The 27201-nt window shown below is 44.4% G+C and overlaps 1 protein-coding gene across 5 annotated transcripts in view; it reads left to right on the top strand.

Moving 5' to 3' along the window:
* Window positions 1-27201, top strand: part of LOC126528159 (P-selectin-like) — a 71252-nt gene that overhangs the window by 26126 nt on the left and 17925 nt on the right. For 3 of the 5 annotated variants that reach the window (XM_055069155.2, XM_055069158.2, XM_055069156.2), the window contains exons 5-9: window positions 1068-1247; window positions 8009-8053; window positions 12774-12947; window positions 14867-14947; window positions 26961-27149. In XM_055069155.2, the coding sequence (XP_054925130.1) occupies window positions 1068-1247; window positions 8009-8053; window positions 12774-12947; window positions 14867-14947; window positions 26961-27149 (669 nt within the window). The remainder of the gene's footprint in view (window positions 1-1067; window positions 1248-8008; window positions 8054-12773; window positions 12948-14866; window positions 14948-26960; window positions 27150-27201) is intronic. The other 2 variants (XM_055069157.2, XM_055069159.2) reach the window with 2 other exon arrangements.

The following is a 27201-nucleotide window of genomic DNA, read 5'->3' as shown; positions in this document are numbered from 1 at the left end:
CCACGCCTTTAGTATTGGGAGATGCGTAATCTCAAGTTTCGGTGACTCGTTGGAGTGAGGGGCAGACGAAGGATTCGCTCCCTGCTTCGGGCGCCTTTCATGATAGTGTCGTCCCAGTGCGGGCGATGCTATCAGCCGCAGGGATGGCGTGCACGCGAAAGTGTGGCTGGCTTCGCTTAATTTGTACCGCCGATGTGAAAGTATTGTCGACGTGGCACGAAACCATATCATTCGTCGCCAACTCCCGAATTCAGCAAAATGAATTGTTTTCTCATTTCAATTTGCTTTTTTTGATTGCCTGATAACTCGGAAAATTCTGCGCCCCTTTCCGTGTAAGGAAAATCAATCAGCGACTGTACTTAATTGCATGAAAGGTCAAATTTCAATACAACGAAATTACGATATAATGAAGCAAATTGCTGATTTTGCCTGCCTTGTTATATTGAGGCTTAACTATTTTACAACTTCCAGTGTAATTTCTGATGTGGATTGGCAAGGGGCTTTTTAAATGTATTTTGATATGTGTTGTACTTCATTGCCGTGCACTTCTCACTTTAATTTTCTCAACAAGCATCAGACATTTTCTTTCTCCGTTTTCTTTCTTTCCGTCTTTGTTTAACGCAAATAGCATTCTTGGTGTTATCAGACCAGTTTTCTCTCCCGCCATCTAGCTATCCCCATATCCCACAAAAAATAAATGTCAACCCCACAGTTAATGTAGTCTAAAAATGTGGGTCCCTGTGTTTGTGCCACTGGGCGTGCACTGCAGGCTTCACTGTGCTGTCCCCAGAAGGAACACCGTGTCGAGAGGGAAAGCATGCAAAAAAGGGGCCAGCTACAGTACACGCCTCATACATGATGCATTTTGGCTATTTGCATACTTGGATAGTGATCGTAAACGAGGTCTGCCCGAATTTTTTTCTCTGTATGTCTGCAGTAAGCCTTAAGCTTTGTTTCTTTATTTTTTTCAGCTCGGCGGCCTCTGGCTCTGTCCAACCATTCTCCTTTGTGTGCCACTATGACCGCAAAAAAAAAAAAAAAATGCATGCCTGTTCCTGTTGTTTCAGAGGTGGTGTGCCCACAGCCCACTCCCATTGCCAATGGCCAGGTCAGCCCATCGATGCCAATCTTTCGAGAAAACGACGTGATCCAGTACACCTGCGATCAGCCCTACACGCTGCGTGGGGATGCTACACGCAGATGCCAGAACGATGCCACATGGTCTGGCAATGAGCCAGTTTGTGAGAGTAAGTTTAAACCACTCCGCCGCTTAGTTTCCATCTGGAGAGCCCTGCCATCAGATAAATACTGGGCTGTGAGCACCAGTGCTTTACCATTGAATTACGAGCATGTGTGTGCAGCACCAGTTGATGTACACAGAGATATATCTCCATAGTGGCAACTGAAATTTCTGTCGCCGTTAAGCGACTCTTTCATAAACGTCATGAATGTTTCTGTTCGTCTGTGGCACTGATCAACCTAGCTGCAACTATGAGGTACCAGTGCCTGTCCCGTGTCCCTAGAGAACAAAGCCTGTGACCCTTTACCTGACAGCCAGCAACTTGACTAATCAAGCAAATTTTAGTATTTTTCACCACATTTTAGTACCTTTTGGCTTTGGCTGTAGTATGTTTGTATTCTAAGATTGGCAGGTCAGCATGGGACATGAGTATGTAGTATGGTTAACCCTCGATATAACAACATTCCTGATATAAAGAAGTGGGGGAGGGTAGGCTGCTGCCTGTCTCATCTTCAAGGGTGGCTGTGGCTGGGCATGGCTGAGCCTGAGCTCATGTGCGGCTTGCACGTGTTTTCGAGGTAATCTGCTGCAGGTGTAAAGCCTGCTGTTAACAGCGCAAAATGTAGACGAGAGACGAGACAAGAAGACGCAACAAGTGCTGTGGTGCCTTCTTGTCTTGTCTCTCGTCTACATTTTGCGCTGTGAACAGCAGGATGGAAAATCAACAAGCCCAAGCTGCTATTCTAGCGAGGTGTAAAGAGTGGGTGTGCTGAGATGGCATGGCATTATGCACTGTCTTCCCACGCGTTTAGTGCTGGAGGTTGCATAATCTCGAGTTTCGGAGACTCGTTGAAGCGAGACAGAAACGGGAGCATTCGCTTCATGTTGCCAGTGCTTTTTATGATAACATCGTCCCAATGCGCGTGACACTGTCAGCCTCGGGGGGCAGCACGGACAAGAATGCGTGGCTGGCTTCGCTTCATACCACCTATGTGAAAACCCGGCTTTCTGATTCTTTAATTCGACAAAATTATGTTTTTTTCACGTTCAAACTTGCTTTTTCTGGTTGGTCAATTATTTGGAAAATTTGCAGCCCCTTTCGTGAAAGGAAAATTCATTGGCAACAGTACCTATTTCCATAAAAGATTGAAGTTCATTATAACAAAATTTCAATATAGCAGAGCAAATTGCCAATTTTATCGACTTCATTATATTGAAATTTAACTCTGGTTGAATGCATGAAAGCATGAAGACTCTCCTCATGTAGAAATCGGTAGTACTTTTAGCCAGTGCACGTAACTGTTAGTCTTAATTAGCTTGTAGCTTGCAGCTTGCAGCTCTTTGAATTTCTCTTTCAAGTAAAACTTGTTCCTGGGCAGACTCGCAACATGTGGTGCATGTCTGCTGTGGATGCTGGGAGCTGAGCACTTTCGACAAGCTCACTGGGTCTCTGGGTGTTGTAACCAAGGCATAAGTTGGTGGGAGGGGCTACCCAACCTGTGGTCTTTGATGCATCAACGATCTGTGCAGATACTAAGGAGTTTTATAGCTGTAGCTGTTTGTGGGTTGTTTCAGCTCCTGATGTGCATTTACCTACATCTGTGAGTAGGGTTTGTTACAAAACTACTTATACGTTACTCAGCCTCTGTGCTTGCTTTGTGTACTTGCACGAAGGTTGGCTATAAATGCGTTCAACAACACTCATAACAATCGTGAAGCACTGTTAGTGTTAAAAAAATTATTGAGCAAGTGTCATATTTTTTACACCCGATCGCTAATGAGGACTAACTTCAAAGAAACAAGAACCAAAAATGATTTTTATGGAAGTGAATGTATGGGTTCAACTTGTAAGCCAAGAGACCATACTTCAAATAACTATAACTATGCGCTAACTACTATACCACTTTATGCACTTCTTAAAGCTAGTAAAAAATTCACTGATGATTACAATACTCCCTAATGCGAAATTTGAGTGCAACTCTATGCGTGTTTTCATTTTGCATGTCAATGTTTTGTATTATGATTATATAGGTTTATATTAGGAAGGGAGCACTGTGAGTAGCGCGCTTTGTTTCCATACAGACAGTACGCGCTACTCTGGCGCCATATCGTAGCCGTCATCGCCGCACAGCCTGTCTTGCTTGGCACTACGCTTTTCTTCGCACGCTTTCGTTCCGCAAAAGATGAGAGTGGCTCTTCGCCACATGGAAATCGTGTGACCGGTTTCAGCGGCGACAGCACCCAAGGAACGTCACATCGAGCCTTACTTGTAGCCGCTCGCCCTCACCCCTTGCGGGAGCAGCGATACGAGTCACACACGCCGGTATCGCAGACTGACCTCAGCAGCTGATGCTGCAGACTAGCGTAGCCCTCAGAAGCACAGACGACATCACCCACACGACGCATGCACAGGCCGTTTTTCCTCCACTCCTCCTCCACTTTCCCCCTTGACCGTTCTTCATACATCTGCCGCTGCGTTCCGTATTCGCTTTCATCTTTCGCCTGTGCTCGTTCGCTCTGTTACGAGGTATAATGCCACCGCCGAGCCACACTGGCACACAACGCAAGAAAGGGTACTTAAGAGCTGCACTCTAAAAAGAGAAAAAAAAAAAAACTCGTGCAGGTTTCACGTACTGTGAGTACGAGGGTAAGTGAATGTTTGGTGCACCGGCAAGATGAAACAGCACAGCTCGATAGGTGATGTGCAGCTGGTTTCGGCAAGGAATTCGTGTCGCAAGCGTTTTCGGCCATGCTGGCGCACCTTCCAGAGACGTGGCACAGTGGCCGACTTCACTAAATGCGGCCTCCCAAGTGCAGCAAGTTTTGTCCTGCTGAAACTGTCGAACACCGATAAGTTGGGAAGTCCCATCAGTTGGTGTTTTGAGCCAGTGAGCGAAGGTGTAGCTGCCTTCTAAGCCAATTGGAGATTGCAAGATAACAAATTCACAACGTGGTAGAATTTGACAGTATCCAGTAAAGCACCCCCACTGTGACATGCAGATTGGATTAGATTACAGAAGTTTTCAATGCCAATGAAAATAGCTTGTCACCATTACAATTTTGGTTTCATGCTCAGATTTAAAGCGCATGTCATAGTAAATGTTACAGGAAAGAAGTGTGTGTTAGAATTGAGTAAATATGATACGTAGTTTACCCTTATTGTGGAGTTATCCATGAAAGATTTGCAGTATTTTCAATGTCAAAATTTATGAATAAATGTTATAATAGTCAGCTTTTGTGCTTGTCGTCTGCTGTTGCCTGCAGCCATGGAGGGCATGGAGGCATGCTTTTTTTGTATATTCTGGTTACCTAAATGTCACATTTATAAAGTCCGTGTTTGCACAGAGGTGCTGCAGCAGTCTGCGTGTGTGCATGTGTGTGTGTGTGTGTGTGCCGACAGCACAAACAGCACTTGTCGAAACTCTAGCCTCGCACTGCTACTGGCAGTCACGCTGCCTTTTGCATCAGTTTTTGGTGTAAAAACGACGGCTAAAGCTGACAAGATATCTTTTACGGCTTTATTCATAGTTCATGTTACATCCTTGCACGTTTGAAGGCAGGTAGCGGTCATGTATCTGAGGAAGCTGACTCTGGTTTACAGTACACGTCTTATTTACACTCAGTGTCAGAAAAGCTGTCGAGCAGTAATTTCAGTGCAGTTGACTGCCTGATACAGGGCTTACTACATTGACTGCATTGTGTGCGCTTGTTCTCTGCAGACGACGCATGTGGCCTGCAATATGTGTTGACACATAACACGCTAGTATGCTCATAAATGCAATAAATACTCCCTTTCATCTGCTCAGATATAGCACCGATACACAGTCCTTTGTATAGTTCAGTAGCAGTTACATCAAGAAAATGTGGAGTGTGAATAATATTTTTTTGAGATTGTACACTTGTGCTCATAAGTTATACCATAGGAGTGAATAGTGGATTTCCTGCGTGCGCCGTCTGGTGTCAGGATGCCTGCTGTCTAAAGTGTTGCAGTGCTCATATGTGTTCATCCTTACTGACTTGCTGGCTTGTCTGTTCACTCAGAGTTAATGTGCCTGCCGTTCAACAAAATTGACAGTGATCGTCGCCAATAGTAGTGCTGACGGCAATGCAGCTGCGGAGCAGCCACGATTCCCTACGGCCGAGTTCGATGCCATTTCTGAATCGTGGAAGCGCTTGCTCGCACTGCTGGTGCATCCGCCATGGCTGCTTGGGCGATAAATACCGCTAGTGCTTCCTGCAGAGTGGGTCGCTTTCTGCACAAACTGCTGTTGTTTGCCAGAAGAAGTAAAGCTGTCGTGGGAGCTGTGGCTAACGTAAATGATGCAGGGTGTCTTCCAACCGGGAAAACCGGGAATTCTCAGGGATTTTTAGTAGTCTGGAAAAACTCAGGGAAAACTCGGGGAATTTGTGCCTCTATCAGGGAAAATTATCTGCAATTTTATTGAAAGGGTCGAAAGTCGCGGTAATGCTGGCTCGAGTAACAGGCAGGAATCGTAACGAATCGTCTTTGATGCCCTGTTGTCGGCTGGAGGAGTTGCCAGTGTAGAGTCAACGACCGACTTTCCGGATTCCCGATAATTTGGACGGCTTCGCGGCACCACCACGTACTCATAGAGTGTAGAGTCAACGACCGACTTTCCGGATTCCCGATAATTTGGACGGCTTCGCAGCACCACCACGTACCCCATAGAGTAAATGTGTCAGAACGTCTGAAGTTTCGGACGCAAGAACTCTTTGCCGTCCGATTTTCAGGACGTTCTGCATGACCGCAGGTCCGAAACAGCATTAATCAAAGCCAGCACCGCTGCCATTTTGATTACCTCGCCGCCTGGAACCGGCGTTATCGCACGCAGATCCGCTGGCAGCTGTAGCCACCATTGCGGCAACGCCACGCCTCGCTGCTTCGACGTTCGCTATTGAGCTTCTTGCCGTTCGTTGCCATGTTTCTTCATTTCTCCGCTGTCAGCAATAATTTTGGCTTCGAAGCTCGGAAAGCACGCCGCATTCTATAATGCTGGTTCCTGAAAGTTAGTTTCGCCTCACTACAGTTGTGTGACGCGGTGAAGCAATAGCAAAAGTATTGCGGTGAAGCTTAACAAGCGTAGGAAGGGGCAATTGTCACGGGACACAGTATGTATTCCTTAATTTTATATGCATGCACCCGCCCGCTCCTTTCACAGTAGGAGCACTGCTATGCCTAATAAGTGTAGTGACAGAGCTTTTTCAGACGTACCTGTGTCGATTTGAGTCCTTGAGAGCAGTAAAAGACATGCATTTATTTTTTCGGACTGCCTGATTTTGTGGAAGTTTTCGCGGCCCCTAGGGGGTCCGAAAAATTGGACCCCCTAGAGTATGCTTCAAATGGTCCATAGTGCGAACGTACGACAAAAGGAGCACGTGAAGAGAAAGGACCGACACATTGAGGAATGAAAGGGGAATGAAGTATGCGAGCGCTTTGAAGGAGCCTGAGCTCAAAAAACACTCTTGGCTAACGCCGAGATGCAGGTGTCCCTCATAGAAACCAAAATAAACTCTTTAAAGCAGCGAAACACAACACTGAGGCGTCGTGCGCAGGCTGAGAGTATGTCAGGACAGTTAAGGTTGACTTACGAGCTGTCGAGAGACTCTCAATTGTGACAAAATTTGGGCTTCATACCACTGAGCTTGCTATCAGTTGGTATAAATAGCTCATATACGAAGATATTTGCTTCTGTATGCATCTTCTTTTTATTTCTATTTGAGAATGTCTGACTCTATTTGCAATTTCTTTCGAAGACATTTTATTTGCTGTGCATTTCACTAATCCCTCCATTCTATTCTTTTTTTTGAATAACATAAACACTACTTCTTAGTATTCAAATTGGATTAAGTCAGTTCTTTTAAAAAATGTTTTTTCATATGCTTACTAAAGAGTGACAGCATCGGGCGATTTGGCTCCAGCCTGTCTTGACATAAAACATAGTTCTGCATCACTCAGGGAATTTCGCAAAGGCACTCGGGGAAAACCTGGAAAACTCAGGGAATTTGGAAATGTCAACTTCGTAGACACCCTGATGATGGTTTTCCTGTATTTTAATGGGAATAACTAGGACACTGTTCCTTTTAGTTACCGTGTGTGCATCCATTATTTTGAATTTCGTGCCATGCTTGGCAGTGCTGGTGCTGCAAAACAGGTGCTGTGAATAGTACTTTTTGATCACGACGTTCTGCCAACGACAGCGGTTTGTGCAGGGACAGTCCACTCTGCAGAAAGTGCAAGCAGTGTGTCTCAGACAGTCACAGCAGATCTGCGTGCGGGGATAAAAGTTAAAAAGTAGTGTTCTCTGTTATTATGAGCATTGAAATGGTCAATGCTTGGCAGCTGAAGATAGCACCAGTGCGAGCAGGCACTTCTATAATTTGGAAATAGCGTGGAGCTCGAGCTGTGCCGCTGCTTCATTGTCAGCACTATTGGCCGCTGCGACTGCAAATTCCAGTGCACGGCACGTGCATTGGCACGGACCAAGCGAACGAGCAGGCCAGCCAGTAAGAATCGATGTACACGCACACTGCAACACTCGACAGCAGGAACCACGCTGTCAGACGGTGCTCGCATGCAATTTGCCACGCACTCCCATGGTTTCCAACCTTGTGAACACGACTGTACACTTGGCACGTTGAGCCAGCTCTGTGGTGTGGCGTGGTGTGGTGGGTTGTGATCTGCAGTGCTGTGTTGTGCTGATCTGCGAGCTGTGTGGAATGAGCTGTGGCGGCACGTGTCGTATGCAGGTCGTCGAAAACATGTGGATTATTGGACTCCAAATGTGATTGATGGTAAGGGAAGATTTACGTGGCTACCATGGCTCGCACATGCTTGGCAGTTCTTGTTGAGCTTTAACAGCATGGGTGCTTTGTGGGTGTCTGTCTTGTATGGCAGTGCTGCATCGGGCTGCCTTGTGGCACTGCGAACTGAGAACAAGTGCGGGTTCGGTGTGCATGCAATGCTCGACGTTATTAATCAGCTGTGCTGAAAAGAAGTGTTATTCGTGTAGCGCTTCACTACAGCAATACTTAATGAGAAAGCCGACGTCTGTTAAATGACACGCGGTGCTATTGTTGGTGACAACCTACGAATGCAGTGGCAAATACACTGTAACTTTTTTTAGGAATGCCACCCACCACGGTGGCTCAGCAGCTATGGCGTCGTGCTAATGGCTGCGGCAACACTGTAACTTTTTTTAGGAATGCCACTCACCACGGTGGCTCAGCAGCTATGGCGTCGTGCTAATGGCTGCGGCAGCCACATTCTGATGGGAGCAGAGTGCAACAAAATGCTTGTGTAACTGTGCTTTCGGTGCAACCGTGGTGGTCAACATTAATCTGAAGTCCTCCACTGCGACCTTCCTCAAAACCCGCTGTGCGGTTCTGGGACGTTAAACTCCATAATTTAATTTAGAAATGCCAGCAAATTACGTTCTTTCACTTTTGTGATATCATTGCAGACATTCTTCGGTTATTGGTGTTTCTTGGAACTTATGTTTAGAAGCTTCAAGCAACAGAGGGCAGATTAGAGTGCAGGTTTGTGGGTGAAGCCTGTACAGAATTCTTAGGTTGTCACTGAGCGTAATCTGAAAGCATGAACTAACCAGGTGAACTGACAGTTCCATGTGATGCAACCTGCATGCTTTAGAATCTGCCTTTTCATTTTTACACTAAGCGCTCAACACTTTGTTGAGCTTCTGACAGATGAAATGCCACCACAAACAAATTGAGCGCAAAGAACTGGCTAGTCCCGTACTCAACGAAGACTTGCCAGGCAAGGATGGGTCATGGTCAAAATAATGGATGTTCCAGGGCCACTAGAGGACTCTTGTTCACAATGAAGAGGAGTGTGAGAGAGTCAGATTATTTAGTCCAATATTTGTTTGCTTTTCTTTGAACCTTAGGCAAGTGCTCAGTGTATTTTGATCGAGGAACCTACTCATTTGAACGAGTGACTGTTTGCTGGATGTTGGCTACTAACACAAACAAGGAATTTCAATATGGAAAGGTATGGAGGGCAGTCCTGATAGATACATTGATGATGCGAACAATGGAACATATAGCTTTACTTCTCACCACCTTAGTGCCACTTCACCTGAGTGAATTTTTGACAATCTTGTTGTCTGCAATCAGAAGGAAGAGTGACCTAATAATTTTAAATTGTACTTGCATAAGATGCTGTGTATGCTGAAGGGAGGAGTTGGGAGCCACACTCAACAATGACAATATTTTTGAACAAGAAAGGGTAACTGAGGGGTCCAATTTTTGTTAGTAAAAAATGTGTCCCCTTTCATTTCACTTTTTATCATTTCTGTTAAATTCAATCAAAATGAAGTAATTTGCTTTTTGCTTTCCTTAGTTTCATTGTATGTTGGCTTCATACAAACGTAGTCGACTCTTGTTACAACAGACCCTGATAATCCAACAGAACACGTCCATTTTATCCGAAGTCTTAATATCTGAACCACCTCAGTTCCGAAACTTTTGTTGCGATGTCTAACAACTTTATTGCAAAGAGTGAGTGATCAACGTACAAAGTAGAAAATAAACAAAAAAGGTGCAGTTTCACCCAAAAGGCGAATCATTGATTACGATAGCTAATTAAGCAAGATCATTGCAGCAGGAGCAGCTCGGGCTGTCTCTCGCTTCAACGCGAACTATAAGTTGAAAGTATGTGTTTGAAGCTACCACCACTGGGCGCACTTTGTGCAGATCACAGATTGCTTTGAAGATGAGGCCTGCGCGGGCACACACTTTGTTCACATCGCAGATCGCTTTAAAGATACGGCGGCTGTGCCAGAAGCAGCAGCTGTAGGGAGTAGAACCTCCTCTCTCTCGCCTCCCCGCACCCCCCATGCCTCGTGCTAGAAAGAAGATGGCGCGTTTCTGCCCAGTTTTGCTCCCTTGCGTGCGTGATATTGAGCCGCAATCGTCCATTGATCTTCGCAAATCCGTTGCAAGTCCGTGTCGACAAGGCAACAGTCCGTTTTACATGCCCGATTTTGAAAAAGCTGCCACTAATTTCGTCCACTGTAGCCGATAGACCATAGTAGCGCAGTCCATTAAAAGCGAGCTTTGTTGCGTTAATAAAATAGGTAGAACAAACTAAGCTTGAAATATAGTCCGTTAATCCAAAAGTCTGTTCATTGTATGCGAGTCCATCGTAATGAGCATAGACTGTATTTCCTTTACGTACACTTAATTTATAGGAAAGAGACTACGCTACTCATGAACAGTGGCTGGCAGTTTAGCTGTAGAAGAATAACATTCTTGCCTGTATGAGCTCACCTTCCCTGTACATGTTTCCTAGATGATCTTAAAGCAGTTGTGTTGATTTCAGCTATGTTTTTTAAGTTCTCTTGCTTTGGAGGATTTGGGCTTTAATGTCTGATCATTTTTGAGGACCATTTTTTTGCACGATATTGACACCTAGAATGGCGAAACCTCACTGGAGTGATAGATGTTCCCCCCGCTGGCTCAGCTGACCAATAATCACTGAAAATGATATTCATGAAAGTGCAAAATGCTGATGCAATGCTGCAAAAGGCTGATGCAGAATCTGGTGCTCCAGACTTTCAAGGACAGCCGTTTAGCTCTAACCATGCTCATGTAGACTTGCGGCTTTAATTTGGCATGGCTGCTGACTTCTGGCTTTTGGTGATGCATTTCATAAAATTTTACTGAATAACTTGTCTATAGCTTTGGAAAACTTCTCTTTGTATTGTGATTTTTTCTTTCTCTTTTTCACGGATGCAAATTTGGTGAGAAATGCTAATTGGGTTTGGGTTTTGTTCCGCGGGCGGTTTCGGCTTCTTGCGCTTGCAAAACTGATGGCTATCTCGGCGACCGCTTGTTTCTCAGTCGTTTAGTGCTCACAGGGATGCACATAGGAAGGATGCTGCCGTGCATGCTCTCCACTGCTTCTTTTTTTTTTTTTTTTTTTGAGACTCGCGATAACTAATTGCTTCTTGTTTGCAATAAGGTGAAGATTAGCGGAACTTTGTCACATGTTTTGCTTTTTTTGACGGGCACACAACCACAGAGTTTTCTTGAGTTAGTGCACCTACGCAGTTGGATTACGCTATGGATGTACATATTAGTGTAAGAGCAGGAACATTTAAGTCTTGCGAAATATTCTCATGTGCGCATTTTCAAAGCCTTGAACTATTGTATAGCAATGCATCAAATTTTTAATTCTTTGAAGTTTATTTCCTTTTTTTATTGTTGCTCATGAATGAAGAGTGCATATATACCAACACAAAATATTTCTTTCTCACTTTACAGTCACTCACCCAAGAAAAATTGCGGTAAATTTTTTTCGAAATAAATCCCTAAGAAGAATTGGAATCTGCAATAAAAAAAAAAAAAAACCGACCCTGGACGGTCGCATATGGCAAAAAAAAAAAAAAGAACCTAGAAGGGTTTAAAAAAAAAAACGAAAAAAGAAGAAAAAAAACTAGTCTGCAATAAACATACGGCGGATGGCAGAAACACGCACGAGTGGTTATTGCGCTACAGCACCAATACCTTAATAGAGAATCGCTGCTGTAATGATGCACGAAGTCCGAGAGTCACCCCGCTGTGTGGCGCTACTGTATAGGCTCACGAAGGGGCGTGCTCTCGCAGCGTGCTAACAAAAACCCAGGCTGAGCAAACCCAGAGAGGTGAGAAAGTATGCTTTGAGAAATACGCAACAGATAGTGGAACTATTTCGGAGCTTGCCAACTTCGTGTTACAGCACAAATCCGACTGGAAACAATGGAGAGTGTATGGGTACGTCAGTGGCACTGAAAGGGTTAAAAAACATGGACAAAGAAAAAAGAAATGAGGGCAAGCACGAAGTGTTTTTCGTGTGTCCCAATTTCTTGTGTCCATCACTAACTAGTCCATCAGTGGTAGCACATGGTAAAGCTTATTGATGGCCATACGCCTCATGGCGTTAACTCCTACACAGGGTCAGTGCCTCCTGCTGATACGCTGCAATCTTGTATTCATTGGCCAGTCCTAATCTGGCGACCGGCGATACCATTAGCAAAATAATGGAGGTGTAGCTAACTGTAAAGATAACCATACTAATTGTAAATACCGTGAAGTAACAAGTAGAGTTTATTGCTTGAAATATTCTTCTTCTTTTTTTTATCATTTGCACACACCTGTAAAACCATAGGCTTTGTGCTCTGCTTTGTCTGCTTCATCGGTGCTAACAGTCGCAGCAGGCTGAAATGAAACTTCAGCCAGCAAAGCGTTATTAAGGCTTCTTCTGTGATAATAAAGTAGTATTTGTAGTTTTTATTACGAGTTGTTTGCCTCTACATAACTGGTGAAAATTCTGGAAATCGCTCAAGCTGCACGACTTTCACTTGAATGCAGCATGAAGGGAAATGTTGAATGAGAGCCGAGCTCTTTCTTTTTCTCCTTTTATCTTTTTGTTCTTCTAGTTTTGTTCCTCTGTTTTAATGCCATTTGACTCTGGTGTCAGCATTTCACTTGGCTTTAATGGAAAACCTTTCAGAGCGTTGCCCGGCACCAAAGCTGCCATTTGGAGAAATTAAAACCAACGGTGATTACGGGGTCGGGGCCCACGTCATCTACGTCTGCGATGACGGCAAGCGAGGGGCTGCCCGGTGCGGCGAAGACCTCAAGTGGAGTCCAGATCCACCGGGTTGCACGGACACAAAGCAAAAACGTTTGTCAATTTCTGATTGCCTTTCTGTGTCCACCTGGTCTTCCAGCTGCACTGCCTGCCACCCTTTCTCTTACTGATTTTTCTCCACGTTGTGGTTTCCTTGTCTGGTGATGTGTGTTCCTTTGTTGGCTTGTTGTTGGATGGCCTGCATGGATTGAATTGGTTATTCCATTTGTTTTTCTTATTTCCTTGCCCACACAAAGTGCTTGTGAGCGAGCAGACAGGACAGCGATGACAGACAGGGCAACGCCACAAGAACTTGCCTGTTTCATGACTTTGTACACAAAATGAGCTAAAAAAAAATTAATTTAAGAAAAATGTATTGTGTAATCACTTGAGCATAAAGTATGGATGACATTACCATAACACTAACATTGGTAATGCGAGTAGCAATAACATTAGGTAACAAACAACCTCTTGCATTAACATCAATGAAGAACAACTTGTTGTGGAACCAACATACATTTGAGCACACAAAATAGGCAATGTACAGGTGTGTGTAGAAGTGTGTACCAAAAGTGCTTAGACAATGCACTGTTAAATATGTTGCACGCATGGGTAAAAGTAACACAATCATGCAAAAAAATGAAAATAATTTATGAACTAGCAATGGACCTAACTTTAGCACAGTACTGAATACCTCACTGTCTTCATAAGCTTGTACTAATCATACCTTCTGCCCTTGATAGCCAGGCATAGCTAACAGTAGTGCTAGCCAGCTATCAAGACTAGCTGACATCGTAAGCTTTTGTTCTTTTGTAAAGTATTCCTGCATGGTTCAGCTTACCACTCTTGGCTTGACTTGGCTTGACTTGTTCCATTCTTATGCATGTTGTGTGCCTTCCCTCTTGTGTTCTCCTTCTACCTCTGTGTTGAGTCTCTTTCTGGGTGGTTTTTCTTGCTTCTTTTGGTCTCCTTGGGTAGCAAACAGCAATATGCATATCAACTTTGCTCTGTGGCCAATCTTCTCAATTGTCTCTTCCAGTTACAATTTAAGGTTTTTGACATGCGAACACAGTGGACTAAACTACATGTGCCTGTACTTGAAAGTTTATTAGCAGAGTTCATTTTTCTGTTTTGGCACTAAATTGATGGGAAATGTTATGCTTGTAACTTGAAATCGTCTGTCAAGTAAAAGTAATCTAAACTTGCAACACACAGTAAAAAAAAAATACAAATAACTGATCTTCAATGATATTGCTTTTGTGAACTCTGCGTAAATGAGCCCTGAGACTGTTTATTGAAATGATGTATTTTGTTTTTCATTCTTTTCTCTCCATGATTGGCTCAGACACTGCCATGCTACAAGGTTTTGGGAAATGGAATCTTGTATGCAACCTTTATTTGTTACTTGGTCTTCTCTTCATAGTGTTCTCTGGGAGCCAAGCTTTGAGTGTCTGTAGAACATTTGTTGAATGCGATATCGAGAAGGGTGTTGGATCAAAACAGTCTCTCTTTGCACATACACACCTATGCTGCCTCTTATGCTTGCCATTATGCTACTATTGTCTCGACAGTTCATGGTTGAATGGAACTGCAGCAGAACCTTGTTCATTGTTGAGTTTTCTTAAGTGCTGCTATTTTTGCGTGCTTTAGGTGAGAAGGGCACATGTAAAGTAGGGCTCTGTCAATACAAGATCATGTCGCTTGACTTCAGGTGAAGTTTAAGTTACAGTTCCTGCTACTAATACTGTAGTTTTAATATAAAGGTCATTTTTGAGATTTAACCAGGCGCTGTATTTTGTGTCCGTCTCAGCCCCATCATTTGTCACCCGAACTTTCTTGCTGTTTCACTCTTCCATTTTTCTCTGGTCACCCGGCCTTTTGCAAATCCTTCCGTGCCCGGTTTTCTTTTATCTTTGGAAGTTGTTGTATTGACTGGTCATGTTATCTTTTGCTTTCTTTGTTGCCAACAATAGCAACACCAGCACCACCAGCGCCATCGCCTCCACCCCGTCCTCCGCCAACTACAACTGCTAGTACACCTTTACCAGCAACACGTTAGTATTCAATACGATCCTCTCTCTCTTTTTCTTTTTTTTTTAGTGCTTCATGGCTATATTGATCCATTTGTGACCATATCAGTCATGTGTCACATGATGAAAACGCGTGCTTCATTATGCACATGGAATTCATCGGTGAGTAAGTAGTCCGTGTAAGGAAGAGATCCATAAATGTGGTAATGCAAGACCAGTGTTGGTCGAAATTTGTTCCTGTAATTTACATTATCTGAATGTTCACTCACACTCAGTTATGCCAAGGAATTTGCACTGGTCACACTCGTAACGCACTTTTTATGTTTGTTCTTTTTTCCCTCCTTTACCCCTCTTTCATCCACGTGGCCTGTTGCTTGTTCGCTGCCAATATGCATGTCTTCCCTTTACTGCCTTCTTCCTCTCCGTACACATTAAATGTGTCCTTGCGGTTTCATACATTTTATGTTTCTTTCATTCCAAACCTGCATATTCCTTACTTCCGGGCTTGGTTCATATTGTGCAATTTCGTTCAACCCTTGGGCTGCTTTCTTTGCACTGTTGTTGATTAAAACCTACAAAAACCTGCCACTTCCTTTCCTTCCGTCTCAAATGGCTGTGCCATTCATCATGTGTTGTTCCTACCCTGGCTTGGCTGATTTGATTGAAACCAAAATGGGCTTTTGTTCCCTTCTTCTTTTGTGTTTTTGTCTTCATCTTGCTTGCACACTGGGCACGAATATCGTTGCACGTGTCTACCACCTTTCACTGTTAACTCTCCTGAAACTACCATTTCTGTTGCGGCCTTGTACCCCCCATCTTCTTGTGACTTTGCCGCTTGATTTTGCATTGTCCCCGGGCTTTGCTGTCTCTGTTGCGGCTACATTCTTGCTGGCGTCTGCATGCGGTTTGGTGCTTCCTACTCCCGTCTCTCCTCGTCGTTCCTGCATTGCACCTTTCAAAATGCGCGCTTCTGCGCCGCATTGCTGCTGACAGAGTGTAGCCCACTGTCAAGTCCAACCAACGGCAAGCTGTTCAGCAGTGACGGCTTCAAAATCAATGCGTCCGTCTTCTTTACCTGCGACGAGGGCTACACCTTGCACGGGCCTGCAACACTCCTGTGCAGGTCGACGGGCATATGGGATCCTCTAACGACGCCAACATGTGAGTGAATCTTCCTAGCTGCTTTTGTCTATTGTCACGGGTTTAGAGGTGTGAAAATGTTTACCACTAAGTGTCTTTGTTGACGTCTGCAAGACGTGTATGGGCGCCTGCTTTGCTTGCTTATGGCGAATTCCGTGAGCCAATCTGGTGTAGCCGCATGAGTTCTCAGGGAAGCTTTTGGAGTTTTCAAATGCAAATTGGCCTCTGGAAATGAAATTGCTCTGCACCAGATAGCCACACATGAATGTAGCTACACATTCTTGTTCTTTAAACCACTTATTCTGTGTATGGTTACAAAAGCAGGATGGTAATTTTCGCCTGGCTTCTGCTCTAAAAGCAGTGTTTCACAATTCTAGTCAGGCCAAACTTATGCAGCAAATGTGCAAGAAAGCAGTATGTTGTACATAGGTGTTCTTAGTGATCCATGCTCGCTTTTACTCTTAACTTCAGTGATGGTTTGGCACTTACCACTGTTTTCTTTGTGCTTAAATTTCGCAACATTGTCGCATCTTATTATCGTATCGTTCAGTAAATTGCTTGGCATCGTTTCATGCCTTGTTAATTCTAAAAAAAAATGAACTACTGTCATGCACAAGAAAACTGCTGTGTAGCTGTTGAAGCAAATTATGTGTTGTGGAACAAAAGTTGTTTCCTAATCTCTACTTCATGTGTTTAATAATCAAGGTCTCCCCTGAAACACCCAGCAGTTTACATTGATAACACAACTATAATTTTGGTGTCTCAGTGCATGACACACTGTATATAACGTTGTAGTATCCAAAGTCTGTCATGTATCTCAGTGATCAGTGTCAACAGTGTAAAGTCTTGCTACATTGCTCCCTCATTTGCCAATAAATCTTGGTGTCTCTCTTGTAGGCACTGCACCTCCACCATGGATCATCATACTCAGCGTCTGTCTCGCAGTTCTCGCGTCTCTCGTGCTGTGCTGCCTAGGATTTTTTTACATCATGCGACGGAGACGGCGGCATACGCCTCCACCTCGTAGCTACAGGCGGCAGATACGAAAGCCGGGACCGTACGATGCAATATCCAACGACGAGGTGGCGAGGCTGGGAAAACCATTTCCTGTGACGAGCTTATGAGCCGTGCGCAATGTGGCGCAGGTTGACAGACTGGCGACCTGCAGGCTATCGCTGCTCAGTGGCCTGTCCCCAACAGATTGTCAGGCCATTAGCTTTCAGCATCAACTTGTTGGTCAGCGGGCATGAAAACTGGAGGCCATTGTTTCTTGTCCAGCACTTGTGCGCAGTGTGTGACTGTCTTTGTGTGATTAAGTGAATATCAGACCGGGGGTGTTGCACGAGTTGATGAGCTAACATGGAATAGTTGGCGTTGTCGCACTGCTTTGAGCATCTAGGTGCATAGGTGTCGTGGTTTTGCCTCAAGTCATTTTCATACGTATGGTCGCCAGCAGAGTGCCCCATATCTGCGGGCAGACTGGAGCTGTTTTTGCGGCATTGCGATGGAAGCGTTGGGCTGCTAAGCATGGTGACGTGTTGCCAAAGTGCTCGGTTTGTTTAAGGATATGGGGTCACTGATGGCTTAAGCCTGAAAAAAATTAGGTGACCCACTCTCATCTATAGTAATGCATCCTGGTTTTGAACTGTGTACTTTCTGCTACTTGATCACCCGGTTTCATACACATGAAATGGGCATGCTGGCTTAGGATTACAAGAGGCAACCATGTACAGCCAGTGGGCTTCATTCTCTCACATATGTGCAAGTATGTGAAATTCATGAATGGAATATCTTGTAGCTGACTTGAAAAGCAGCAGCAAGGATTGCATGGTGCACAATGTAATGTATCATTGAAGTTGACTGGCTTAGCTACTATTATAAGCAGACTGATATCTGCCTTCTAGTGAAATTTAGTTTTGCTGCTATCTGAACTTCGCGTTGTAGAACAAGGAGTCTTAAGTTTAAAGGGCTGAAGGATTAGGAGAAAGTCCTCTTATTAGGTCCCATTTGTCCTGTTACATTTAAGCTTAAGCGATGACTTGCCTAAGACTGCCAGTAGCACGCAAGCAGAAAGTTGCCTGCATATCTCATTGCATTATTGCTGTAGCGCTCACTGTATCAACATTCATCTGTGCTATATGTGTAGTGCAGGTAATGTCCTTAGTACTCACCCATGAAAGTACATCATGGCTACCAGCATTTCTGTTAAGAAACACCAGCCGTTAGTCAGCAAATGGAGCACAACAGAGGTGTTTTGCATTGACTTACCTCAACACACTGTACAGGTACCTGTTACAAGGGTCATTGATTTACTGCCACTCCGACCTGAAAACAAAGTGAGGCATATTTTTGCTGGGAGTGCTAGCAAAAAATATTCAGTGCTACGCCAAGCGGCTAGTAATAATTTTTTTAGCCAACAGTGTTGTGGTTAGGGTTGTCACTTTTGCAACAATGAGAAACTGGAATGTGGGTTGTAAGCATACAGGGTACGAAGGAGGGCCATTGGATTATTGTTTTGAACAGGCACCACACATTCAAACTAAACAAAAGCAATGTTTCGGTAACTTTTAATGCAATGTGAGTTGTGAACTGAACTAGCAAGTTGCATTACCATGCACAGCATACAAGACATTTAATTGAGGGCCGATAAAAATCGGCACATAGCTGTTGAAGTTTTACCAAATTGTTGCCGATGTGCAAGTATAGTTTACTCATTTTACTTTGCCTTCTAATGCACTCAATCTACCGATAATTGTTATCGCAACATATTCATTAATCATCCAACCAGGACTAGGGACAGATTGGTATAGGTTGAACTGGCAACTGTTACCATCTACAAGAAACTGTACCAGCTGAAAACCAAACAGGTAGCAACCCTAGTCAGGATAGCTTTGGAATTATGACACCACAACACTGAGAATGCATCGCATTGAACTATTATGTGGAAATGGGAGCAGTTCAAGAACTGGCGAGCTAATTATTTCTGCTACAGTCTTGGAGGCTGTCTTAAGCAGCGTTCCTGCTGCTGGATGTATTCTTAATCAGCAACATGCATTTGCTCTCTGTGCATTGACCATAGCATTCTGGAGAAGCTACAGTTATCCTGTGAGGAGTGATGTTACATTGCTTGTCAAATATGTTTCTTTTTTCATTGCCTTTCTTACTGCACCTTCCATATTTTTATCTTTTGCACAGCATCCTGCTTTTGATAGTGTTTTTGTCTTTCCGGTAAAGCATTTACTGCGTTTTACATGCATTTGCTGCACTTGCCAAAACACTGCCTTTTCTGGAGATGGTGTTCCCGCTTGCATTAATTCTTTTTCTAGTCTTGCAAAAGTCTGGTTCAATGTCTATTTCATTGTTTTCCGTTTTTTACAAACTGTTCTCTCGGCATAGTGAAAATATAGTCAGGTTGCAGACTATACCCAACATCACTGTACTCGTATAAAAAAAAAAAGTTAGGAATTGAAAAATGGCATAGTATTAATCCCTTTAATTGCCCTTTTTCTTTCAAATTACTCTCATTATTTTACCAATGCTGTGCTATTAATGCATTTTTGTAAATAAGCCTGGACTATGTGTAGGAAACTACAGAGAGAGGGTGATATTGAAGGAAGGAAATGCAGGCAGATTAACTAGACTTTAGTCTAGAGTTTGCTACGCTACACATGAAGAGGGAGATGAGGGACTGCAAGATGCTAGGGGTATATCTACGGTCGGGCACTCAAGCATGTCGCCTCCACGTGCCGTAGTACGTATGTGGCTTTCCAAGCTGATTAACTTTTTAAGGCCGAGCTCCCACGACCATTGCTTTGTAAAGGTTTCGTCGTCCTGCAGGGAAGTACAGAATCACTTCAGAGTCAAAGGGCTCTTTCGAAGGTTTTTTTTTTTTTTAAATGAGATGCTGATGTAAATTCTGGGCTGCAATGCAAGAAATGAAGCATCTCAACACATTCATGCTTGTTCGAATGCCTTTCTGATGCTTGTATATACCGGTGCGTTGTGCTAACCAATCTAGGTGTACTCGCTTACAAATTTATTTTGCGCTGCATATTCCTGCGCCATTGGGCTTGAAAACGTCATGCTGGTTTTCTGTTGAGCGGTGAAATTTGTCAGGATGGGTAAAACGCATGTGACGTTATGCCCAGAATCGGAATTAGATGGGAAAAGTTCTAAAGGTGTTCACACTTAAAAGTTGGCCTTGGTCTTATGACACTCGTGAAAGAAAGATTCGTACATGTGACCACTGTAAGCAACAAATGATTCCCAAGTTTTCAGAGAACTGGGCCGAAATAGTGTAGTTACTTATTCTATTTTGATGTCATTCCTTATCGAGCTTCATCAGTGGCCAGAGCAGCGCTCTGCCCACATTGTCAAAAGGATATCACCAGGCTGTAAATGGGGGATGATAAGAGTTGCATAGGATTTTGCAGAAGGAATTCGTACATTATACCATCCCGCTTATGTTCTATGTGTATGCCAAAACATGATACATATACCAGGTTATCTATCTTAATGGAAATAGACTTGTAGTTATATCTACGACAGGAGATATAAGTCTACTTCTAATAAAATAAATGACCTAGTATATAATTTCACTGTTAAGATGTGGGCCAGAATAATGTAATGATTCTATTTCAGTACTATTCTTTGTCCTTTGTTAGTGGTCCATGAATGGGCCTCTGCCCACGTTATCTCTGAGATCAGCCAGTTGTGTATGCTGGATGATGAGAAAGGAATAGAATGAAGTGAAAGGAACCTGTATTTTATGCCAACGATTGATTGATTCAGGCAGGCATATAATGCCTGCCATTCTTTGCAACGGGGGGAGGGGAAAAAAAGAACCACCTTTTTAGAAAATGACTACTACTTTAAGTGCGGACCTGTGAGACCTTTAGTGATTGCTCATGAACGTTCTTTCCCTTCGATTTACTTTGTGTTCAAGCATGCCATGACATACTGTGAATAGGGACTGGTTTTTTTATCATTTATTTCCCAAGAATCTGTGCTCACAGAGCACTGTGGAACTAGACTGATTGTGTGACGTTTTAGGAACGTTTAGAATAGGCATTAAAGTGGGACACTGAAGAAAAGGTGGAGGCAGGGTGATGATTAGCAGTGTTTTGTTGCCTCCTCTTTCCTCTGTCCTGAACAATGTGCTGGTTGGTAATTTTTGGAGCCCCTGTTTTATTGTCCCTGTTTGCATATGAAAGCTCCTACAGCAGTCAGTTGTCCACCTGGTTTTGTCATGAAGTGCCCAAGTATTGCTTACTACATTAACCTTTGTGCGAGATCGTTTCCTGTGTTTGCACAAGCAGCATCCTTGGGGCTTATTCACACCAACTGCTCAGAGAGGCCACCTGACCAGCCGCAACTGTCGATCAAGGAGCGACTTTTGGTGATTGGTGTTCATACCGGCAAGTGCGACTTTTCCATCGGCACACTGAAACATCTTGCGATTGGTGCCCTTCGTGTCTGCTTACACTGCCATCGCCATGTGAAATAAACGTCGGTGTGTGCAGACGTCCTGTGCCGCCGATTGGTTCAGCAGCTTTGCAACTGCAGTTGCGCAACTGACCCAAAACAGTTGCTTTCAACCAGAGCCAATTTGTGCCTACTTGCAACTGGTCGCTTAGCAACCAACTTGGTCGCACAACCTCTTCAAGTCACTGGTGTGAATGAGCCTTGAGTGTTGGTAATATACACACTTGTCGCAGACCTTTGCTCTTGTGTTGTGGCATCAATTTTCCTGCCGCATCTTGTGCCTTGCGCTTGTGCCTTTAAGAGCGGATGTTTCCACTTTTGTAAAGAAATTCTTTGCAGGTGCCATAGGTGGCAGTAGCAGCGTGTGTTGACAAGTTTAACACAGTTTAGTAGATGTGGCTTATGTGCGACCTCGTCACAAGCATTGTCATAGCTTGTAGCCACGCATTCTAGATGTGTGAAACTTTTCTACTGCAGGTAATTTGAAAGCACATAACGCAAATTGTGTTGAGCTGGAATCTCTGATAAGCTCGACAGTTTCAAGTCCTTGATTTAACTGTAGATTGAATGCACAATTGTCAAGCCAAATGACTGATAAGATATAGATATCCAAAGTCCCTTTGTGTCTGTATTGAATGAAGTTCAGCATGATTATTATGAAACTTTATATGAGCTAGCCGAAACATGCTTACTTAAGGTGATTTGGCCAGTATTTTGTGTACGTTTCATCCTGTTCTAAAGATTTTTTTATACGACGAAAATGTTTTTCTTCTTGAGAATCTCAATTCCTGTCTTCATATTTTTTCTGTATAAGGGATGGCAGGACAAACCAATGTGTTATGATATTTTGTGTGCATATGTGTTTGCAAACGTCTGGAGTGATGTCCATCAGGCAGGTATCTTCTGAATTGTTAGTGTGGTTCCACCAATGCCTATAAGTTGGCACTTGGTGTTGTGCTGTCCTTCAGTTAAAAAAATTCCAGAAAGATTTTTCTGATATTTCTCCTATTACCAAATAATTTTCTGCGGAGTGATTATGTGTACAATATCTTGTGCCATACCAAACATTTCAAGCTATTTTTTTTTTTTTGCCTACTTTGCACATTTCATCGCAACCATCCTTGACGTCCTTTTTGTTCAACACATGGCATGCTCACTTGTGTGCGTTAGTGCTGGCCACATCACTTCTTGAACTGCCACGTGCACCTTCTAGCAAGTAACTTTCGATTGTGAATCGTGTGTGATCTTTGTGGCAGTGCTTTCATTCGCCCTCCCTGCTATGATATAGCCCTGTTTTCAATGAGCCTACATGATTCGCACGTGTATGCAACCATATCAGGCTGGGTTCATAGAGTGTGACACATTGCGCTCAGAGCATTGAGGGCATTATTAATACCGGTGTCACACAGCCACTTTGGGTCAACGATTGAGCTCGATTGTGATCGAATTTCTCAATTGCAGTCGGCTCCTTTGCGCATGTTTTAGAAGGGAGCCAGTCATGACCGAGAAATTCTCCCAATCTTGCTCGATCGTTACCCGAAGTTACCTGTGTGGCCGGGGCTAGAGATTCGCTGTGCACTCGAAAGCTTGCACTGTGGCAGAGCAATGTTCGAGTTAGTGCGTTCCGAGGCGAGTGCCGGCTTGTGGTGCCTAATTCAAATTCTGTTCTTGCTTGCACTGTGTGCAGGCTGCCCTCGCCGAACGTACAAAAGTGTAGTAAAAAAACAACGAAAATTACACCAGTGTCCTGTGTGTTCTTCATGTCGCCACGATCATTGTGTGCATGATTTTCTCATGATTTCAGCGAGCTTGCTTAAATACAGGCCTGTCGTTTACGATGATGCATGCAAATTGGCTACGGTCTCGCTACACGCACACCGCCAACACTATGACAAACTTGGCCAAAATGACACTCAAAAGACTGGGGTACCATCAGGTAGATAACAAACTTTCGTGGTGCCAGTAGTGGGTTAGATCCATCAAGTTCTTAATAATGAACTATCAAATGTTTCATCCACGAAATGAGATGATATGAGGCAAAAGTTAATTTTGCCATTTAAAGCATGGAGCCTAGTAGCCAGGGTGAATGTGGCTTCATTGTGTTCTGCATGTGCACACTTTTATATGGTTGTAACCATCATAGGTGTTGCTCCTTTGCTACCATACCTTTTTCACCAGATAGACTGGGGCTTGCATTACTGACGTCTTTTATTCACGTATATGTTCACCTGACCGCGTGCCTCGATTCTCCACTACAATTGCGGAAATGATAAAGGCAGCCACCATTGATGTGAGAAACTGTGGTGCGAAACTCTATGGGAAATGTAGGAAATGTGCTAGACTGCGACGGGAAATATTTGTTTCCCTTCATCCTTGTGTTTCTGTGCAACAGTTTCTTATGTCAAGAAGTATGACCAATGAGCCGGAGCTACCTTTTTGCAGCGTCCTCGTGTTTGCCAGTGAAAGAACTGAAATATGGATAAGCATACTGGGCGCTTCTTTTATATGTGCAAGACTTTCTTTTGATGGAAACTGTCATATGTAGGTCCTGACGTTTCTCCAGATAGGCCATGTGGGTAGGTAGACATCGCCAGCAAGAAACATTTCTTGCTACACAGGTATTCGTTCCATAACCATATAGGACATGGCACTAATAACTGTGCACCCATAACTGTGCACAGCCGTTAGCTCCATGTCCTACGATCATTTTATGATTGCGTTTGCCCTTATGTTGAGCAAGCCATTCCTGCCTACCAGCTGTACTACAATAATTCAGCATTGGTCAAAGTGCAGGCTTTTGCTTTGAGGGGCGCGCACTAAATCACGTCGCTCTGACAAGTATTCTTCCTAACTCTGTTTTCGTTGCCTTTGCTGTAATAGATTAATTAGAAAAAAATGATATTTAAGACAATGTATGATAGTTTGGCCACCGAAATGAAAGTCCCTGTGCATGCCAATAGCTTGGGTACGACAGTTTCTTTTAAAAGAAAGTGTACTGCACAAGAAGATTACCAGAATTGTAATACAGTAAACTTTGTTTTAGTGCGGTCTCTACCTGATCATCTGAAAGTGTCGGGGGTGCCAAACTACAGCAATGTTCCCACGACAGGTTATTCACTGGGGTCAGGTGACCTGAAAAGGCTTAACAGCACGGCAGGTCATACAGCGCGTGCATCTGTGCTTACGTCAGTTTCTGGCGCGATTGTGATGCATTGCACATATGGTGAAGTGGACAAGTTTTTGAAAGTTATACCAATGATTTGCTTGCTGTTTGTGATGGTGTTACCAAGGTTCTCCGGTACACTTTCTTTCTTCTTTTTTAACCGAGGGCAAATGTAGTTGTGGAAGGCTTAACTGTAATTAGCAATACACAACTGTAGCTTAGGCTTGCAAGTTGCAGCAGTGGCATGCTACGGCGTCTGACACGGCGTGTGATATCTCTGAAGCACGAAACGTGTTAAGAAGTGCCCGAACCATCGACAGTCTTACGCAGCAACCGTGTTTCAAGTTTCCAGTAAATTTTATTAAATTACATTGGCGAGAGCCACGACCTTTCTGACGCGTCGTCTGGCGTATGCATAGAGATGGGGTGTACAGTTTCTACATACATGATTGGTTGATTGCAAAAAATTAAATACTAAATTTCGAGGTTTTGACGCAATTAAAAATAAAGGAAGAAAGGGGGAGGGGGATTATGATGGCTACACTGCAACTGTCTAGCTTTGGCAGTTAACCTATGTTCGCCACTTGAAATGTGGCTGCTCCGACTGTAGCATTCTGACGTTACCTGTTGAATGTCGTGGGAAACGTGAGCATCAGCACAATTTGATCCGTTGAATGACGGGTCTGAAAGCATTCAAAAAGTGGTCGGAATGTTGATCCACATTTCAGTGTCTTAACTGCAGGTGGCTGCAGGATTTTTGATAGCGGATGCTCGCTACTTCCTTTTTATCATGCATAGACTCATTTTAATCTTCATTTTGGCCTGAACTAGCTTGAACCGTCAACGTGGATCAGAAGTGCGATGCTCATAACCGAAAACAATGCAGGAAAAATGAAGACGACAGAAGGAACGGACACCACAAAGCAACAAGAACACTTGTGCTGCAGCCACGATTCCTATTGGCCCAAGACTGCAAGCTGGCACGACCTTCCAGCGCATTAGCAGCCTGTTGCACATTTGCGATATGTGTAGGCCGGCAGCGCCGACGGTGTTGCAAGCATTCGTGGAGTTGCCACGATGTAGTGAGGAAAGGACTCGTCAGTTATATTTCTGCAGATACAACTGAAGATGATTATCAAAGTAATGTGCCGTTTCGTGGTGGTGGCGTAGAGCAGAGCTAGAACACTGGGCCTCTAACCTGAAGGTCATGAGCTCGAATCCTCCTCCAGTCCACCATATGTTCAGGCTTGGAGTGGTGCCTGACACCAGCAAGAAATGCCGAGCACCAGTGCAGCTATACTAGACCAGGTGCAACCAAATTAGGAAGGCCCACTAAGCTTCAACAAAGACACTCCCTCACCAGAACATGAATTGGTCTCCCTAGTGCAGTATTCGGCCACTACCTCCCTCGTGACTTCTGCGATTCACTAAAGCGGCATGCTTTCGTGTTCAAATTAAGCGAGCTTTCTTTCGATGGCAACATATAATTTCTCGCCGTGCGTTCGATTTAAGCGAGAAATCGAATTAAACGGGAGCCAACTGCATAGGGAAAGCGTCGTCGTTTTCCTCAAGCACCTCGCGGTCCAGCGCAGACATTGCACCGAGACGCGCGGCGGCGGCGCCTGAACTTGGTCGCAAACTTGTGTCTCGCCTTTCGTGTATATATACAACGCGCGCTACGCCGTTGCTGCCGCCGACAAAGGCCGATCCCAAAGGCAGGGCAATGTGGCACAGTGTTGCAAAGCGCTAGCTGCCACCAGGAAAGAAGGGGATCGATAAACTAAAGCGCGCTCTTTTTATTTTTTTTTATGAGGGAAGTGTTGCCACGTGACCCGGCTCGCACACGCGTCAAACAGCTCAAGGCGCTAGCTTACACGAAGGGAGCAGTGACGAGGTCATTCCTTTCTGCCATGCGTGCGCATATATGTTGGCCAATTGGCAGAGCATAGGGCAGCTGCAATGCCGGGGGACACCATATCCGACACACCGCAATTTCTTTGAGCTGCAGTTGCAACGCCTCTCCTGCTGAGCCGATCCATATGCAGTGAGAAACCCAGCCAGCTGTCACGCCACACCTCAAGGTAAAGAAAGCCTCGCTTCAAAAGCAGAGCCAATCCTTGATGAAATTCTATATCGGCCATGGCGTACGTTGATATCGCTGCTTACGTACGTCAGAGCATGCGCCAACAGCATCGCGATCGAGCGAGTCGCGCTCGGTGATGGAAACTCGTTTCTGCGCGAACCTCCCAGCTCCCGGTGCGACGACGTGTCCGAGGCCCGGCTCCATAGTCAACGGCGCCGTCGACGTGCCACCGGGCACGCTCGGCGTGAATGCCAAGATCCGGTACCGGTGCGACGCGGGCTACACGTTGGTCGGAGTGGCGGAGCGCGTCTGCCAGGGTGACGGCTCGTGGTCGAACTCGGAGCCCGTCTGCCAGGGTGAGTGCGCAGCGAGGCGAATCTGGCGACGCGAACAGCCGTTGAAGGCTTC

The sequence above is a fragment of the Dermacentor andersoni genome, chromosome 9 (genome assembly GCF_023375885.2).
Source record: "Dermacentor andersoni chromosome 9, qqDerAnde1_hic_scaffold, whole genome shotgun sequence".
Taxonomy (NCBI): Eukaryota; Metazoa; Arthropoda; class Arachnida; order Ixodida; family Ixodidae; genus Dermacentor; species Dermacentor andersoni.
Note: the sequence above shows the minus strand (reverse complement) of the source record. Positions and strands in the feature narration are given on the sequence as shown.